Raw genomic sequence first — 20,456 nt, forward strand, 5'->3', positions numbered from 1 at the left:
CAATCTTGGTTATGTGAATCAACGGCATCATCGGCCCTTTAGTGAGGCATTATTTAATTTGTTTAGTTGTTTAAGTTTAAGGTTATTTTAAATATTGAAGCCAGTTTTTTTCGAACAAAATATTAATTTTTGAAAGCTTTCGATCTCTTCTTCAATGTCGGAACATTGTATGCAAACGCACATTACGCCGCATCTTTGTTTTTCAAACGTTTTTCATTCGTCTCTCGAACGACGTTTGAAGTCTTTTTGTAGACGTTGGTTTTTTATGCAAGGTTTTAGCTTGACATGCTTTCCGCTTTTGTTGTAGAAGGATGGGATATTGGGCGAAAACGGGATTAGGCAAAAGTAATTTTTGTAGCCATTCGGCTTTATTTTACGCCGCAACATTATTTTGCTTTCCAGTGACTTTTTCACGCTTGACTTCTTGATTGTTGCGTGATCTGAAGTTAAATTGCTCTCATTCTGAAAATAAGTGTTAGGAGAAAAACCATTGTAAACGAGGACAGTTCAAGCCGTGCGTAGTGGCAAAGGTTACAGACAAGCATCCGGAGATATCGGGTTCAATCCTCTCCCGTAGTGGTAGTTTTTGAACTCATAAGAAATTTTCTAGGCTATTCCCTTTGAGTTAAATTAGCAAAGAAAAACAATGAAAAGTTTTAAATATTACAATTCTACTCGCAATTGAAATTACAATAATGTACTGCTAGGGCTTTCAGAACTACGTATATTTGAGGCTCGAATCAGAAATTACTAATGACACTTTTCATCAAATAATTTCTGGTCCTTCAAAAATTTTCAATGTTCATTTTTTTGTTTCTGGTGTTGCTCCATCTTTTTAAACTTATAAATTATTTGCATCGCTAGGTTATGGACAGCAAACGGGGGGGGGGGGGTAGTTTTCACCTGTTTTTCCCTAAAAATACTTCTTTGTATATTATGTGCTTAAAATTGTTTGCAGATCAGTGCAGATGAAGTTGTATTCGATGACCAAGCGAGAGCTGTTCACAGTGTTTGTCTGTTTCTTCTTTGCCGTCTCGGTCACAATCATCATAGGCATCAATGGTTTGTACGATTTAGGTTTTTCTCAAATTTCAAAACTTTTAATAAATTGTTTTCAAGTAGGTTAGAAGCCTTGCTGTATGAACCAAACAACAACTGAAACACGGCCAACTTGTTAGGCCATCAAAAGTCGAGTTACATGCCAAAAAGCATAACTGTTTCTTTTCCCCGATAGGATATGATCATTTATAAAAATATACCTCATAATTTAACTTTATAATTTAACTTTGTAACAGTCATAATTTTTTAATTTTATTTTTATAGGCCATAATTTTAAGCCGTACTTGATGAAAATTGACACTTTTGATCGTCTTCTGGTTTTCATTTTGAACAATTTGTCTATGTATAGGGCCATCAGTGGTGTACAGTGAGGCTGTTAAGAGCAGTGAGTTACCAAATGGACCAAAAGGATCATCACAGTTACAAAAGGGTCCCTTCTTCCTAGACTCACCCTACCTCTCGTCATTCAATCAACAGCTCTACCTCTGGTGTCAGATTCACACAAACAACACTGGCCGTAAGATCACCACTCAAATTTTACCTTCTATTGATTGTGGTGGTGATAAGTTCTCTTTGAGATTTTTCGATTTTTTGCTTTTCATAAGGCAAATTCTTGCAAACATAGTACAAAGTAACAAAGTAACCAAGTAGTATTGAAATCATGATTGCTTTTACGATTTGTGCACTAAATTAAATACAAAATCTCACTTTAAGTTATTATTGCATCAATTAGTGATCAGTTATATTAATATACATAGACTAAATATCGATAAAAATAGGGCTGATAAACATTCGATAACGGAAATGGTTGCGCACAAGTGTAATTCAAAGAGCTTTTTTGTCTGTGATCTGGTTTAACTGCAAGTCTAAGAAATATTTTTATAGCTGTAAGCTGAGCGGAGCTGTATTGCGGTGCTCTTGGTTTTTACGAATCAAAGAATTTGAATTGCATTAGGGTGCTGTCTTTTTTATCAGATCTGTTCACACATTTTCATGATTTTTGAAGTCAAATTGGAGTAGTGATTTTGGTCACGCCGAAACAGGAAATGGAGCGAAAAAGCGAGTGGTTTTGCGGCGTGAATTTTTTTCGCTCTAATTTTAAAATAGAGTGAGAAAATGGTGTTTGAACAAAAGTTAGCTTTCTCGCTAATGGTTTTTTGTTCACATGCGGCAATCTCACTTTGGTTTTTACTTTTTTTTTGGATAGAATTTTCTAAATGGTTTTCCCAATCTTCATAGTTCATTCTAGGCCTAGTTTTTTGTTAGAATCAAATTTACATTTTTCGCTAGTGGATTTTTGTTCTCGCTAGCGGAATTTCGTAAGAAATGGTTTTAGAAATGGTTTTCCCAATTCACTCATGGTCCGTTCTACGTCTAGTTTTTTAGTCAATGAAAATTCTTTGAATTTTACGCCAGGACTTGACCTGCTGTTTTTTTTTCATTCGCTTTACTTTTTGATCGCGTTTTTCGTTTTACATGAGTCACGATTTTCATATTTGACTTCTGACATACTTCACTCACTGTTTCTATTGAATGGATTTTAAATTTCAAGCATTGAATTACATAATTTAGTGAATACGGTTGCTTTTAGCGATTGCTAGCTGATATTAGTATAAAGCTTAATACCCTTCAGTTAAGAAGCTGAAGTAAGTATAGGTTTAGAATCTAACGAAAACTGCACACTGAATAAGAACAATTTTTGAAACTTAGGAAAAATTTTCGTCAATTTCTATCGCTTCTTTTTCTGTTTCAATCCCGATGTGCATCTAGAGCATCAAGGGCGGCTATTTTCCGGTAATCTGCCGGCTATGTTTTTCCTAATTTTCGTGATTTTCATCAAAATTCATGAAAGGTTACCCGTTTATAAACAGATCTCACATATGGTTAGTTTTTTCTCAAAGTTTGCAAAATTAGCATATAAATAGGCCAGAGGGCTTGAATAATTTGATCAAAGTGGATAAAAAACAGCTGGAAATTTGTCGCACGTTTTTTTTTCAGAACGCAATTTTCTATTTATTCAAATTTTAGATAGTGATGGAGTTAGAAAGAAAAGATATTTGTTTCCCTGGATACCATCTAGGAAGCCGGTAATAATCTAAGGTGATTAAAATAGGAAGATTTTTTCCAAATTTCTCTTGTAGTGAAATTCTAGGCTCAGAGATTTGTAATTTGATACAACACTTGGTAGTGTGGGATGCCCTCAAAAAGTCAAATGGCGTCGGAACAAAAAATGGGCTGGTATTACGTTCTACCTTTTTTCAAAAAATGTGGAGCAATAAGTAAACAATTAAGCCAAATAGACAAATGTTTATATTTTCAGTAATTTAAATCTCGAGTAAAACTATAATATCTTGATAGGCTTCCATACTTCAATGACTTAAATCTCAAGTAAATCGTGTCCGGACAAAACATTCCGAGACAAAACAGTCCCAAATTGTAAAATATCTCCAGACAAAACACTCCCAGACAAATTAGTCCAATTAAAGCAGACAAAATAGTCGCAGACAAAAAGTCCTGAATCAATATTGAATGTAAATATAATATGCAAACAGCTAAGAAACATAATCTATGAGTTCAGCTTCTGATTACATTGTTTTTAGTTGACATGAATTAGGATTAAACTAAAAATTTGTTTGAAAATACCTTATTTGGCAAAAAGTTGTAATCAGCTTAATATTTGTTCAATGAATTACAATCATGGGAATAATTTAAGGTATTTCTTAGTTAAGTGTTGTGAATATGCTTAACTCTATCTTTAGTTCGGACTACTTTGTCTGCTTTCTTGGCACTATTTTGTCTTGGAATATTTTGCTACTCGGTACTGTTTTGTGTGTTCACCCAAGTAATTATTTTCAGGAGTTAAATCTCAAGTAAAATTTTAGTTAAATCTCAAATTGACAAAAAGAAGTCGGTAATGCACATCCGGTACTTTTTGGTCGCTCTCCATTAAATTTTGCTCCTAGACAATTTATGCCTGAAACATTACGTTTCTTAGATTTTAAAGTTTGTTATGCATTATTAATAGCCGCCGTCAGCCTCTCAGACGGCTATTATATAGGCTCTCTCCTTTTTTACAATTCAAAGAATTTGATTTGTATTGGGGCGCTGTCTTTTTTTTAAAGATCTATTCACACATTTTCATCATTTTTGAAGTCAAATTAGAGTAGTGATTTTGGTCACGCCGAAACAGGAAGTGGAGCGAAAAAGCGAGTGGTTTTGAGGTGTGAATGTTTTTGCTATAATTTTGAAATAGATTAAGACAGTGTTTGAACAAAAGTTTGCTTTCTCGCAAGTGGTTTTTTTTCACATGTGGCCATTTCACTTTGACTTTTACTGTTTTTTTTTCAATTTTTGGATTGGATTTTTTTCCTAAATGGTTTTCCCAATCCATTCATAGTTCATTCTAGGCCTAGTTTTTTGTTTATTCAATAAAAATTCTTTCAATTGTACGTCAGGACTTGTCCTGCTATGTTTTTTTGTTTCGTCGTCTGACGATCTTTTTCTTTTTACATTTCACACAGCAAAGCTGAAAAAGTCTGAAATTTTCTAAATGACTTTTTCCTCTCACTAACGGCATTTGCATGCGTGACGTCATTTCTCTCTCTCTCTCCCTCTCTTTCTCTCTCTCTCTCTATCAAAGGTTTTAAGATCATTTGCGTGGTTATTTTTTGATCATACGTGACATCCCTCACTCAATAAAATAACTTTTGAACTTTAAAACTTAAGTTTAATTTGAGTTAGTTAAAGGTCAAAGGAACTCATATGTACAGTAAAGCTCCCTAATAGGAGGCTTCTGCGGAATGAATTTTAACAAGTTTGATTAATTTATCGTTGAATGTTTTTTACCTAGCTTTTTGAGCGGCGTCGGTTTTTTTTCAATTTAGATCTGTATCTGTTTCTATCCGTATTATACGGCACGCAAGTCTATTCTTTCGCAGAAAAGAAAAATTGGTAGGTATCGCTGTTAAAAACGACCAAAATTTTTTGCTTGGATACACAAAACTTTCCCGTTTAACATTTCATTCCGTAGTGTAATCAAATATTTAGAGCCCGAGGTACGCTTCATGTTTTTCGAAGAGAGTGATGTGTGCCTCTTTTCGACAAACATGAAGCGTTTCTTACCTTCTCATTTATGTTCGTCGCATCTTCTCTACTCTAATATATATGTTGTCCACCATCAAAAAGTGAGACGTTAACCGTGCACGGTAGTGGCAGGAATTTTGTCTCTCCTACTCACCACAAAACTCGTCAATTAGCCTAAAACTTAACTTAATTTGCCTAAAGATTACTTAACCTTAAATCTACTTTTTCATTACTTGTGACTCAATTCGGAGGCTATATTGTTCTTGTGAGCCGTAATAGAGATGGTTGCAAAACTTTGAATTGTCTTCTTAATCCACAACAAGGAGGCTCGGTAATGTGCGATTGCACATAAGGTTCCGACCCCGCTCATCCACAATTTTGACATAATTCTCCAGCAAATGAAGAACAGATAGAAAAACCCAAAAATTCAATTATTTTTCAATTGAATTTTGTGCATGAACGAAAAGATAGGCCCCAAAGCAAATAACTCAGTGGAGTAAAAAGTGATGTATTAAATTATTGAGATCTGCCAATATTGAGAAAGCGATTAATTAATTACATCAAAAACTTGTCCGTTATACAAAACAAAACTTAATAACAAAGTCATAATATAGTCAGATAAAACTGAAACTAAACAAAATAAATTGTAATTCGCCAGAAAAGTTATGGGACCAATCCATAATAAGGCTTGCTAACAGTTAGACAATAAAGAACAAAAACAGTAGAAATAAAAAATTCGCTTATAATTATTAAAAACAATTAAATTAAAAATAATGAAAACCATTAGAAATCAACTAAAAAATTCCATAGGTTTGCATTTACCAATGCTTCTATAGAAGGGGATTAACAACTGTTGTTATTACATTGTTTAAGCTGTTACAAAATAAAAAATAAATAGACAACAAACAAAAAATCAGTTAAAACTTGCCAGAAAACGCCCTCGAAGCCGTAAAGCCATAATTTGGCCCCAAAACTATGTTCGATTGCACCTTCTTCGCACACTGATAATGTATTATGTGACCTCTCATTAATAAAACTAGTTAACAAGTAGGCAAAAAAGGGAAAAAAGGCAAAATTAAGTAACACTTGTTTTTTTTCGAAAAAAAAATTATTTCCAAAGACATTAAAGCCATTAATTACAAAATGAAGTAATTGAATAGGTTCGTTTATTCTTCCAAAGGAAGCCCCTGAGACCTGCAAATATCAAGAATATGTCTTTCGTCTATAAAAGGACGTCAATTATGACAAAAATCAAAAATAAAATTGTTTTTTTTTTTGTGAAAAACCTGTGTCGAAGCCAGTAAAGGCATAAGGAATTCTTTAAAAACATCGTTTTTGACAACTTCTTTTGACAAGAATAGTGTCATTTTGCCCGTATTTAACGAGACTAGGTGACAAACAGACACTAAAAGGAAACAAATTGCAAAATTATTGTGTTTTTTTTTTTAATTTTGGAAAACAATTGTTTTCAAAGTCATGAAAGCCATCAGCTATCTACTAACATTATTATATCGGCTTATCTTTTCTTCCATGAAAGCCAATGAGACGGGGTCCTTGTACAGAATGTTTCATACAATTAAAAAGACAAAGTAAAAACGACAGTTAAAAACAAGATGAAAACGTTCAATTAAATTCTTCGAGAAAGTAGTGTCAAAGCCGTTAAAACCGTAATCTAAAGCTGTAAGGATTTTTTATTATCAATTGTGCCTTTTTTTAACGACAACAATGTGATATATGAACTGTCAATAACGTGATAATGCGACGAAAATAGAAAACATGAAAAATGGGCAAGCAGCTAAAAATTAAAAAAAAAATGTAAAATCTAGTAGTATCTAAGCAAGAAAACCATAACTTAAGCCGTAAAACTTCATTAAAGATTAAGCTTGAATTCAGTAGACAGAAGAAGCATTTTTCATTGCTGACACGAAGCTACAAGTTGACAAAGTAAGAAAAAAACGGAGGCAAAGTTCAATAAGCCATTGTTTATTTTAAAATCAAATATTTTTAAAAGTCAAAACGATCATAAACTCTCAACTAACAAATTAGATACAATAATTTGGAGCTAATTAGTAAGCCACTTGGACTTTTCACTAGAAGGCTTTGATTTGAAGTGTTCTGTTATTTAATTAACATAAAAAAGATCAAATTTTTTTATAAAAAAGACCGACTGTTTACAATCCAAATTATTTTTGGATTGTAACAGTCCAAGATTGGTCCAAAATTAAACCCTGGTAATAATGTTTCTCCAATCAGAACACCTAACTTGTCGAATGTCATAGACATAGATATTTTGTTAGTTAAAAAAATCAAAAATAAATGCTGCGTTTTTGATAATCAACGAGTAAAGTTAGCAAAAAACGGCAAGGTTTTAATTACAGAGCACTCTCAACGGAAGTTGAAGTAGAAATTGCCCCCCCCCCTTGGAACCTACAAAGATTGTTTTAGTTGTGTTTGGGTGTGCACTTCCTGCAAATTTAATCAAAGTGGACTGAAGAAACTTATTTCGTGCTGTTTTTGATGAAAAAGTCTGGATTTTGAAATATTTAGCCAGATTCTTTGACAAAGAAATTAACTAAAATCAACAAGACTTTCGTAAAAAATTCTAACAGTTTTTAGCAAAATTGGCGACATTTTTCTGTCAAAATTCCGAAAAATGTGAATAAAATCAACGGAATTCACTCTATTTTCTCAAAAATTTAAACCTCGATAACTCCCTGTAAAAAACGAAAATCAAAATAATCTTTTTAATTCCATATTCTACGCTGGACAAGCTTTCTAATGATACCAGTCTCAACTCTCTGCGATGAATATATCGATCGTAGACCCATTTGAGTATATAGTTCCTCCTTCCCCCCCCCCCCCCCCCTCAAGAGGGGTCGGAACAATTAGAATTGTGTGGGACTTATCTGAATTAAATCAATTAGGAGGCCCCACTTTCATTTCACTCTAACTGACAGGTCGTTAACTATTGTCGAAATTAGATACTGTAACTAGACATTGATAGTGGGGACAATTTTAACGGCGAGCCTTGATGACAGCTACAGAGTCGTTGCACTGATGTCAAGCGTGCTTAAAAACAGCCATCGTAGACAAATGTGACGTTTTTCCCCGTTTCGAACTAGTTTTGCTTACTGTCACTTGCCCGCGCATGCGTACAGCTCCCATCTTAAAATATTTTTGAGTAGGTTTACGCGACGACTTGTACCATTTGCAACGCAACGGTTGTTGACCTTTTTGGAATTAAAATATAATTTTGATCCCGTTCAACGTGGTGTTCTTCAGAAAATGAAAATTCGAAATAAAAATTAAACAGTCCTCGCATTTGGTTAAAACTTAGTTCATTTGCTCCCCACGCAAATTTTTGGTGATAAGCGTCAGTTTTTGATTTAATAGCGCAAATCAAATCTGAGCCGCATATGAACAGAATGAATATATATGTTTTGAGAGGTGATCGCCGTATTGGGCGATAAGGGTTCACCTCGAACTGATGATGTTTTGTTTTATTAAACAATCAGATTTTCGACCAATCAGAATTTTGCTGTCGGTTAAATGTCTTTTTTCCCTGTAAGCTAAACCCCCTGTCGGCCAATTTACCTATCACCGTTCTGATAGTTTGGGCAGATATTTCAACCATTAAAGATGAAATATTTTCTAAAACGAAGAAAAGATTGGTTAATGTGAGAGTATCAACTTGTTGACTGCTCTGTACTCTTTCTAATTTGTTCACCTAAGTAGGCGTAGATTTGTTTCAGCTGGAAAATACACGGAGCCGTTCAAAATGGGCGTGAAGATTCTGGGGAAGGAAGACAGTTATGGCTTCCAAGTGAACAGAGACTCGGTAGAACGAAGTAGGGTGCTCCACTGCGAAGGAAATGTATGTCGTAATTTTTCTGATCTTGATATAATTTAAATTGTTAATTGCTGTGAAGCAAAGTTTGTAGCAATTATATTAGTCCTGTGATATAACCGCATGTCAGTTGTTTGAGAGCAATTCGCCCGATGTTAGCCAATTATGTTGTTAGTGTTACGCGAGCTGTATTTTATGATAGGCTGGTGTAACAAGGCATAGTAGAATGAAAGTGTTTATGCTTAAACGATTTCAAAGTGTTGCTGAGGCTTGGTTGTGAAATAGATGAAGATGACGATGAACAAAGGGCTTTTGACTACTCTCTTTCTGTTCCCAAGATTGGTTGTTGTTGGAGATCAATGTCATAGTTTCAGAAAGCTTGTCGAATACTCTTTCGGCTGTCGAAGATATTCAGGTTACTCGTTCCATTGTTTCGCTCCTTGGTAGCTAAAGGTTCTTTTTTGTAATTTCATTCTTGCATTTCGGTAGTCTGAATAACTCATTCCTTTTGGGATGTGATGTGACGTTTCGAGGGAAAAAACTGCAAGGTACGAGGGTGCTGTTGTGCTATTCACCTTGTACATCATGCATAGGACCATATATGATATTCTGAACTCTATGGGTAATCGATGAAGTTTTTTCAACAGAGCCGTGGCGCTTTTGAAACTTGTGTATCCGCAAACGATCCTTGATGCAGCATTCTGCATTCTTTGACATTTTCGTAGTAGGGATTTATCAGGTTTGATATACATTGAGTTGCAGTAGTCCTGGGATGACAATATAAAGCATGTAGCAGGTTCTTTTCGCTGTTCATTTCTAACATGCTTTCTGATAGTATAATTTTCGAAGTTGTATGATGCATTGTTTACAAACTTAATTCACTTGGGTTGCATAACTGGAATGACCATCTAATTTAATCCCTCGTAGTCGAATTTCCGCACGGACCTTCACTTTAGTGTCCTTAATGTCCTTTTCAGAAGCTGACCTCGTGCTGTTAAAGAAAATAACCTCTGTCTTTTCTTGTTTGATTTTTAACTTCAAGGACCTAAAGACTGAGCAGATTTTTTAAAATCTTTCTATGATTTCAGAATAATTGTTATCAAAATCGAATATTAACTGGCTGTCATCTGCATCAAAGTTGTAGTATTTGTTCAAACTATCCAAGAAATGAAACCACTGGATGAAATGAACGGTAAATAAAACAGGTCGAAGTATTGAACCTTGTGGTACGCCGGTGTGCGTTGTGATGCTTCCAGACCACTCATCTTCAATTGCTTCACTTGTTTTTCTGTTGTGCAGGTATGTAGTAAAAAGTTTCAGTACAGTGCCTTCTATTCCAAGACGTCCTGAAATCGAAAACAAGTGACTAAAGGCAACAGTATCAAATGCTGTGCTCAATTCAAGTGCTTTCAGGAGCACAATTTCACCCTCACTTCGTGATTTTGCGATAATCTCAGAAGAGAAAGAACTCCAGACTCCGTTGAGTAGCCCCTGCGGTATGCCGATTGATGGACAGGCCACAAAGAGTTTACCGTAAGATGAGAAGTTAGTTGGTTTAGAGTAATTTTCTCAGCCAATTTTGAGATAGCTTTAAGATTTTTACTGGTCTGTAATTGTTTATCTCATTAACGTCGCCTTTCTTTTAAAGAGGCATGACAATACCTTCTTTGAAAGTCGTTGGAAAATGCCACTAAATAAAATGCTTTTGAGAATATTGATGGGCACTGTCATTAGATGTAGAGTTAGAAAATTCCCTGATTTGTGTGACTTCGAGACTAGTTACTGGGTTAATTTCTTGCCATGCCAATGCATTGGTAGTCACCGGTTCCCACATTTCCAACCCAAAATCTCAGTTATAGATTTAACCTCTTCAGCGAAGAAAATGTTAAAAATACCAGCCAACTCCTGAGCATCATTGAATTCTGGGAGTGGTGCAGTTTTTCTTTTGAAAATTTAAAGGTTAGACATTCTTTTTTGCTAGCCGAGCCATTCAGTCGTTGAGATAAGATGTTGCATCGTTTTGTGTTTAAAGTTTCGTAGTACTGACTCAGACAGCTTTCAATGTTCTTTTTATCCGTTGTTGGGTATTTCCTCAGTTTTCGTTCCCACATGCTGTTTTGCCTCAGTATTAAAATACCTGGGTTTGCCTTCACGTTGAAATTGTGTTCCCGTGGTAACTTGTTGATCTCTAACTTTCACTGACGTACTGTGCAGTTGATTAAAGACATCGTTAATCAAAAGTTCTTCTGACTCATGAGACTAAGTTAAGTCCAAATATCTCCAGTTGAAATTTTTCGAAGCAGTTATAAACACAAAGTTCTGTGTTTATTTTTGACAATTTGAAAATATTTGCTTCCTACTGGTGGATGTACTTCTCAATGGTGAAAGAAAATATGAGAGTAATGATCTCAGAAAAAGTTTTTAATCAACTCTACACAGATCATGGTTCTCTTCAGTCATAATATTGTGCGCTCGGAAATCTGGTTAGCCAAGCCAAATTTTCTGAGCGTCGATTTCAGTTGTCTGTGCAAAGAATCTTTGTTGAAGGTGATATTAAAATATCTAAGAACAAAACGTATCAAATTTTGCGTAGTATCTGGATAGTAAGTCACCAACGTCCTCAATGAACGGAGTGAACGATTTATTTGGCGGTCTGTAACCAATAGAAAGAAAGTTTACAACATTAGTGTTTAGTCATGTATTACGGAACTGTTCTACATTCAGCGTTTACAGCCATGTCCTCGCTTCATTCAGATAGTTTTGCCGTAAGATGATGTCCTCCGGCCATGTATTAGCACATTCTATCATATCCGTTTCTTCTTCAAGAAAAACCATAAACTATTTAAGGTTCTTGTTCCTGCTTGGAAGTTCGCGGCAGTCAATTGTTCAATTGTATCAAAATTTTGTGATTGGCAAAAACTAACAAGGCTGGTTAATCAATTGAGAGAGGACCCTACTGAGAAAATTGTTTCCTGGGATATTTCCTCAGAGCGGTTTTCATTCCTTTGAATAGAGTGTCGCTTCTTCTTTGTACCACCGCTACTTCAGTCACGGTAGTTCGTCTTCGATTCCTTGAAGCATCACTACTTATTGAACTGGTGCGCTGGCGTCTGGGCAGAGACCTTTTTATAGCTCCGGAATAAGATTCAATCGTGGGCATTATCATATGATTAGACAGTGGTCTGGAATATGACCAAGTTGTGGGCAGGCATTATATGATAAAACAATGGTTGTTCCGGTTCGGCGGGAGCATCTGTGGTTTGTTTGAGCGATTGCTTATTTTCAGCCACATCAGTTTCAAGTGTGTCAAGTGTACTGAGTTTTGAGGAAATTAGACAGAGGTATTAAGTCAGATTCAGCTTGGAGGAGGAAGAGCAACACAATATTAGTGTACCGCAAACATAAGGTAAGGCACTGGGGGTCAAGGCTTTTTTTGCATAGGCCAGTTCTGCTTCACCATAGGCTTATGGTAAGCTTTCCGGAGGGTTCCGAACAAGATCCACTATTAATCGCATCGCTGTCATGATTTTCGTCATCGAACGTCATGTTGTCAGTTTTTTCTAGTGATACCTAAATAGGTGCCTTTGTAATGAAATATAAGGAGATATTGGAAAGTGAGGTTCTGTAGTACCTAATTAGTTGCTGTTAAAGTTTTCCAGAAAGAGCAGCTACAGGTCTTCACACACAGACCTTCATTTTAGTGTCATTAATGTCCTTTTCAGAAGGAACTCGAAAAATTGATCTCGTGCTGTTAAAGAAGACATCCTCTTTTTTGTCTTGATTTTTAACATAACGACTTAAAGACAGAGCAGATTTTTAAAATTCTTTCTCTGATTTCAGATTAATTGTTATCAAAAGCGAATATTAACTGGCTGTCATCTGCATGAAAGTGATAGTAATTGTTCAAACCATCCAAAAAATGAAACCACGGGATTAAATGAACGGTAAGTAAAACAGGTCCAAGTATTGAACCTTGTGGTTCGCCGGTGGGCGTTGTGATGCTTCCAGACCATTTATCTTCAGTTGCTTCACGTGTTTTTCTTGTGCAGGTATGTAGTTTTCTTTGCAAGGAATCTTTGTTGAGGGGGATATTAAAATTTCTAAGAACAAAACGTATCAAATTTTGCGTAGTATCTGGATTGTAAGTCGCCAACATCTTCAATGAACGGAGTGAACGATCCATTTGGCGGTCTGTAACCAATAAAAATAAAGTATACAACATTAGTGTTCCGTCATGTGTTACCGAACTGTTCTATACCTCTGGCCATGTACCAGCACTTTCTATCATATCCGTTTCTTCTTCAAGAAAAACTATATGAAACGATTTAAGTTTCTTGTTCCTGCTTGGAAGTTCGCGGCAATCAATTGTTCAATTGTATCAAGATTTTGTGATTGACAAAAATCCATCAAGGCTGGTTAATCAATTGAGAGAGGACCCTACTGAGAAAATTGCTTCCTGGGTGTTTCCTCGGAGGGGTTTTCTTTCCTTTGAATACAATGTCGCTTCTTCTTTGTACCACATCTACTTCAGCCACGGTAGTTCGTCTTCGCTTCTTTGAAGTATCACTACTTATTGAATTTGTGCGCTGACGTCTGGGCATAGACGTTTTTACAGCTCCGGAATATGACTCAATCGTTGGCATTATCATATGATTAGACAGTGTTCCGGAATATGGTCTGGATTATGATCAAGTTGTGGGCAGGCTTTATATGATTAGACAGTGGTTGTTCCGGTTCGATGGGGGCATCTGTGGTTTGTTTGAGCGATTGCTTAATTTCAGCCATATCAGTTTCAATTGTGTCAAGCTTACTGAGTTTTGGGGAAATTAGACAGAGGTATTAAGTCAGATGCAGCTTGGAGGAGGAAGAGCAACACAATATTAGTGTACCGCAAACATAAGGTAAGGCACTGGGGTCAAGGCTTTTTTTTGCCTAGGCCAGTTCTGCTTCACCATAGGCTTATGGTAAGCTTTCCGGAGGGTTCCGAACAAGATCCACTATTAATCGCATCGCTGTCATGATTTTCGTCATCGAACGTCATGTTGTCAGTTTTTTCTAGTGATACCTAAATAGGTGCCTTTGTAATGAAATATAAGGAGATATTGGAAAGTGAGGTTCTGTAGTACCTAATTAGTTGCTGTTAAAGTTTTCCAGAAAGAGCAGCTACAGGTCTTCACACAGACCTTCATTTTAGTGTCATTAATGTCCTTTTCAGAAGGAACTCGAAAAATTGATCTCGTGCTGTTAAAGAAGACATCCTCTTTTTTGTCTTGATTTTTAACATAACGACTTAAAGACAGAGCAGATTTTTAAAATTCTTTCTCTGATTTCAGATTAATTGTTATCAAAAGCGAATATTAACTGGCTGTCATCTGCATTAAAGTGATAGTAATTGATCAAACCATCCACAAAATGAAACCACGTTACTAAATAAACGGTAAATAAAACTGGTCCAAGTTTTTAACCTTGTGGTACGCCCGTGTGCGTTGTGATGCTTCCAGACCATTCATCTTCAATTGCTTCACGTGTTTTTCTTGTGCAGGTATGTAGTTTTCTTTGCAAGGAATCTTTGTTGGGGGGGATATTAAAATTTCTAAGAACAAAACGTAAATTTTGCGTAGTATCTGGATTGTAAGTCGCCAACGTCTTCAATGAACGGAGTGAACGATCCATTTGGCGGTCTGTAACCAATAAAAATAAAGTTAACAACATTAGTGTTTAGTTTGACTTGTTTTTCTGTTGAGCAGGTATGTACTCACTTGATTTCGCCTTCAGATGATTTCGCGAGGTTCTCAGAACAGAAAGAACTCAAGTCTCCGTTGAATAGCCCCTGCGGTATACCGATTGTTGGACAGGCCACGAAGAGTTTACCGTAAGATGAAAAATTGGTTGTTTCAGAATAATTTTCTCAGCCAATTTTGAGACAGCTTATAAGTTTGTTACTGGTGTGCAATTAATTATCTCATTAACGTTGCCTTTCTTGTAAAGAGGCCTGACAATACCTTTTTGAAATTCGTTGGAAAAAGCCACTTAAGAAAATGCTTTTTATCAGTGATGGAAAACACTCCGGATACGAGCATATCATGGCTTTTAGAATATTGGTGGGCACTGTCATTAGATGTAGAGTTAGAAACTTCCCTGCAGTTGTGTTTTACTTCGAGACTAGTTACTGGGTTAATTTCTTGTCATGCCAATGCATTCGTAGTCACCGGTTTCCACATTTCCAACCCAATAGTCGCAGATATCGATTTAACCTTTTCAGCGAAGAAAATGTTAAAATTGCCAACTCATTTACCACTTCATAACCAAAATCTCAACTCCTGAGCATCATTGAATTCTGGGAGTGGTGCAGTTTTTCTTTTGAAAATTTAATCAAAATTTAGACATTTTTTTTTGCTAGCCGAGTCATTCAGTTGTTGAGATGAGAAATTGCATCGTTTTGTGTTTAAAGTTTCGTAGTACTGACTCAGACAGCTTTCAAAGTTAACTTTTTATCCGCAGTTGGGTATCTCCTCAGTTTTCGTTCCCACTTGCTTTTTTGCCTCTTCATTTTCAGGCATTCAGTATTAAAATACCTGGGTTTGCCTTCACGTTGAAATTGTGTTCCCGTGTTAACTTGTTGATCTCTAACTTTCACTGACGTACAGTGCAGTTGATTAAAGACATCGTTAATCAAAAGTTCTTCTGACTCATGAGACTAAGTTAAGTCCAAATATCTCCAGTTGAAACTTTTCGAAGCAGTTATAAACACAAAGGTCTGTGTTTACTTTTGACAATTTGAAAATATTTGCTTCCTTCTGGTGGATGTACTTCTCAATGCTGAAAGAAAATATGAGAGTAATGATCTCAGAAAAAGTTTTAAATCAACTCTACATAGATCATGGTTCTCTTCACTCATAACGACCAAGTCAAGAATGTTACCAGGAATTATAGTGCGCTCGAAAATCTGGTTAGCCAAGCCAAATTTTTTGAGCGACGATTTCAGTTTTCTGTGCGAGGCATCTTTTTTGAAGGGGATATTAAAATCTCTAAGAACAAAACGTATCAAATTTTGCGTAGTATCTGGCTAGTAAGTCACCAACGTCTTCAATGAACGGAGTGAACGATCCATTTGGCGGTCCGTAACCAATAAAAATGAAAATTTCAGTTAGATTGATCTTCAATAAAACGCCCATCATTTCAGCGTGCACCGTCATTTGTTGAAACAGTAAGTCAGCCTATTATTTTGTTTTGTAAAACAGCGCTATTCCACCACCATGACTTAAGTGTTCTATCGACGTGTAAAAAAACTATAGCTTTTTCCTGCTATCATATTTAGTAAAAATTAATTGTCAGTTGAAATCCAGGTCTCGTTAATTGTGTAAATTAAAAACGAATTTCCATATAATTAATCGATTGTTCTTTCTACTTTATTGGAAAGGGATCTCGCAATCCACAGAGCACAAGATACAACATTAGTAATTTGTCATGTATTAACGAACTGTTATTCATTCAGCTTTTGCAGCCATGTCCTCGCTTCCACAGATAGTGCCGCCGTAAGATGATGTCCTCTGGCCATTTATCAGCACATCCTGTCACATCCGTTTCTTCTTCTGGAAAAACTATATGAAAGAATTTAAGGTTCTTGTTCCTGCTTGGAAGTTCGCGGCAATCAATTGTATCAAGATTTTATGATTGGCAAAATTCCATCAAGGCTGGTTAATCAATCGAGAGAAGGACCCTACTGAGAAAATTGGTTCCTGGGATGTTTCCTCGGAGCGGGTTTCAATCCTTTGAATACAGTGTCGCTTCTTCTTTGCAGCACCGCTACTTCAATCACGGTAGTTCGTGTTCGCTTCCTTGAAACATCACTACTTATTGAATTGGTGCGCTGACGTCTGGGCATAGACGTTCTTACAGCTCCGGAATATGATTGTCGTGGGCATTATCATATGATTAGACAGTGGTCCGGAATATGATCCTGTCGTGGGCAGGCATTATATGATTAGACAATCGTTGTTCCGGTTCGGTGGGGGCATCTGTGGTTTGTTTGAACGATTGCTTAATTTCAGCCACATGAGTTTCAATTGTGACAAGCTTACTGAGTTTTGAGGAAATTAGACTGAGGTATTCAGTCAGATTCAGCTTAGAGGAGAAAGAGCAACACAATATCAGTGTACCGCAAACATAAGGTAAGGCACTGGGGTCAAGGCACTTTTTGCGTGGTCCAGTTCTGCTGTACCATAGGCATATGGTAAGCTTTCCGGAGGATTACGAAGACCTTCCAAAATTGCATTGCTGTCGTGATTTTCGTCATCAAACGTAATGTCGACGGTTTATTCAAGTGGATCCTAAATAGGTGCCTTTGGAATAAAATGTAGGGGGGATATTAGTCGAAAGTGAGGTTCTGTAGAACCTAATTAGGTACTGTTGAACCTTTCCAGAAAGAGCAGCAACAGGTCTGCCTGCAGACGACCACAGCTGTGTCCTTCTTTGACAGTCTTCGGGCGATGCTTCTTGTGCAAGATCTTGTTCTTCAGAATATTAGCAATTCCGCTGAGTGCAATTTGCGACAGGTGGAATTCGTCTCCCTGCAAGAGTTGGGCTTCCCGAGCAGGTACAGGTTTGCGACTTGAACTAGTACTACCGGGGTTTCTATCGGAGTAGATCTTCCCAGATATACCCCTGTAATCCCAGGATGTCTTTCTGCAAGATATTTAACAAAGAATTTACCGCCTGGGTTTTCTCTGGCTAATACAATCAATGAGGTAGTCCAAGAGTATAAGTCTTCCTAGATAGGGCCGCTAACCTCTGTCCAAATTGGTGTCTAGTTCACTGGCAACGCTGTGAGGATGCGTCCTTGAGGGTTCTCTATCCTTTCTAAACAGATCGTTTGCTCCCAAAAACACAACTACAATGTCGTATTCGTTCACCTCTGGAAAGAAATATAGTGGCAGACTCTGGCACCAGGGATAGAAACGATATTCAAGTTGGGAGATCTCCAATCCTTCAGTTGAGAATCGGCGATGGTAAAGTTCTTCTGGGGTGACGTCTTAGCAATATGGAGTCTCAAATCTGTTTCTAAAACCCTTCCGTTGAGGGTCTTCCACACAGAGTTCGTCGAAACATATCACTTGAAACTATTTAATATAGATATCATTCAGAAATAATTTCTACCGCTCTCACAGTTGCATTTTGACGAGCAAGATGTTACTTTTTTCAAATGAATCATCTCAAACATCTACGCATCCCGTTAAAAAGATCTTATAGGACACTCGGCAAATTTTGGACACTAAAGCTTCTGATAGGATCTTGCACAACTTAACTTTTGAGATCTGATTAGAAGCAGTTTTATCATGCAAGATGGACAATCCTCTTATAAGATTAAAAGCCTGCTGGCGATCGTCCCCTCCTGTTGGAAAGAAGACTGAAACACTACTTGTAGTTAATTGCTCTCGAACGAAGTTTGAAGCAACTATTGTATACGTGTGTGCCCTTTCTTATGCAAAACGTTCGCTTTACCGTTTTCACATTTTAGCTAGCCTATTCTGGAACATTCTTAAGCGGATTACTTTTACTTTCCATCTTCAAAAACGAAAATGGGAATGCCCGCTTGTATTAAATCTCTGAGTGGCTCTATTAGTGCTAACTTTGTTCACTTAACTGTGTGAAAGTTGGTTTCCGGTCAAAAGTTGCTGTTTCCTTGGAGATTTTTTCGAAAAATTGCGAGAATTTTTCAATTTTGTCATGGCTTTTTTCATTGTCTATTCTTTGTACTTCATCTGCACTGATTTTTTCTGCGATAGAATTCATGTGTTGAACAACCATGTGATCTTGAAATTTGAAATCCAAAGTGACCTATAAAAAAAGTTCTACGAGGACTTCTCTCAACCCCCCAAAAACATGCACACACCCACTCAAACACGCGCACACACACACGCACTTACACACACACGCACACACACAGACACACACACGTGCGCCTGCGTGCTATTTTTGTAATCTAAAACTGGTGAGCTATACTTCATTGGGGGTATAATAAATCTGGCTGCCTTTTTTTATGTTAGAATAATCCATTTCGGTGTTCAGAGTACAACTACGCTTTATATGATCAGTTCTCAACTGGTGAATGTTGCGGCATAGTTTCTAAATCTTATTCCTGAAATTAAAGTAAACGTATATTGCTGACGTTTCTTGCGTAGTAGCTCCTATTTTTAGCAATCGCAGGCTTCTGATACACTCCCATTAAACACGTTGATTATGCATCTTATTAACCGATAAATTTTCATCTTGTTTTAGACCTGCAAGGACTTCTTAGTTATGCATCTTGGTCACCTGAAGTACTTTCTGTACACAGTGACAATCGAGTTCTCTGGTCTCAATGGACTCCCACACCCCATCAGTGAAGTCCTCTTCATCTGGCAGACATTCAACCCAAATTTTACCCAGCTCGAGATCTGGTTCAGATTTGGATTTCTTGTTGTCACTTTTGCGGCTATTTGTCTCTTTGCCCATTCAATGAGGAAGTTTTCCATCAAGGACTGGACCATTGAGCAGAAGTAAGCACCACCACCCCCCCCCCCCCCTCCCGCATTCCCCTTTTCGCATTATAGTCCATTTCAGAACTAGGGGGCTGGAACTTGGAGACCCTCAACAACACGCTGAATATATATAATCCTCCCGAAGTAATGGGTAATCTAGAATTAGTGTAATGCGGCCTGAAGTGGGCGTGCGCTTGAATCCTATATTGCCCATTATTTTCAGATGGCTGTATTTGTATGTATAGAGGAATAAATAAGAACACGCAAGTTCGAATTTTAAAATGCCATTTTGTCCTATACGCATCTCCTGATTTCAAAAACTGCAAGGTTGCCTGACCCGGATAAAAGTACTTAAAGTACTTCGAAATTCTAGTTTAACATCTCGAAACGTCACGCAGATCTTCTCAGTGACTTCGTCAGAGTCACGTAAACAATACAAGAGGTTTAGCATGCATCTATAAACTGCAAGTGTTTTGAAAAATCAAAGTTCGCTGAAATTGAATCAGTTATCGTAATAATTTTCAAAACCATTTCTGTTCAGTCGAAATTTTGGTATGATCAACTTTTTTTGTTTAGGTGGCTCGTTATCTTGCTGCCGCTGCTGCTTCTCTACAACAGTAAGTTGTATTTCAAATAAATTTGCATATCAGAATTGCTTGAGTTTTTTTTGCAACAAGTAAATTAAATTATAACCATACGGTTAAATATACTTGAAACAAAAAATACTTCAAATCATTTTAACAAAATAAAATAATAAACAGCAACAATTTTCTTAAAGAGTCACATTTTAAAATTTTCTTCCGGTTGTTTTCCTCCTAAAAATAAAAATAACTTTTAAAAGCTCCTACGTTACTATTCAAAGGAATTTTTCATGTTGTGAGAGCAAGAAAGCATTCAGCGTTTTCTTAAAAACGTTTTCTTTGAAAAAATGATTCTGTTAGAGTTCA

At 36.6% G+C, this 20,456-nt stretch overlaps 1 protein-coding gene across 2 annotated transcripts in view; it reads left to right on the plus strand.

The window, feature by feature from the left end:
* The window catches only part of LOC142354474 (transmembrane protein 181-like), a 46,940-nt gene that overhangs the window by 3,143 nt on the left and 23,341 nt on the right, over window positions 1–20,456 (plus strand). For both annotated transcript variants that reach the window (XM_075406777.1, XM_075406778.1), the window contains exons 2-6: window positions 959–1,062; window positions 1,409–1,576; window positions 8,895–9,016; window positions 19,268–19,527; window positions 20,086–20,126. In XM_075406777.1, the coding sequence (XP_075262892.1) occupies window positions 959–1,062; window positions 1,409–1,576; window positions 8,895–9,016; window positions 19,268–19,527; window positions 20,086–20,126 (695 nt within the window). The remainder of the gene's footprint in view (window positions 1–958; window positions 1,063–1,408; window positions 1,577–8,894; window positions 9,017–19,267; window positions 19,528–20,085; window positions 20,127–20,456) is intronic.

This window comes from Convolutriloba macropyga, chromosome 15 (genome assembly GCF_964194025.1).
Source record: "Convolutriloba macropyga chromosome 15, txConMacr16.3, whole genome shotgun sequence".
In the NCBI taxonomy this organism is placed as follows: Eukaryota; Metazoa; Xenacoelomorpha; order Acoela; family Convolutidae; genus Convolutriloba; species Convolutriloba macropyga.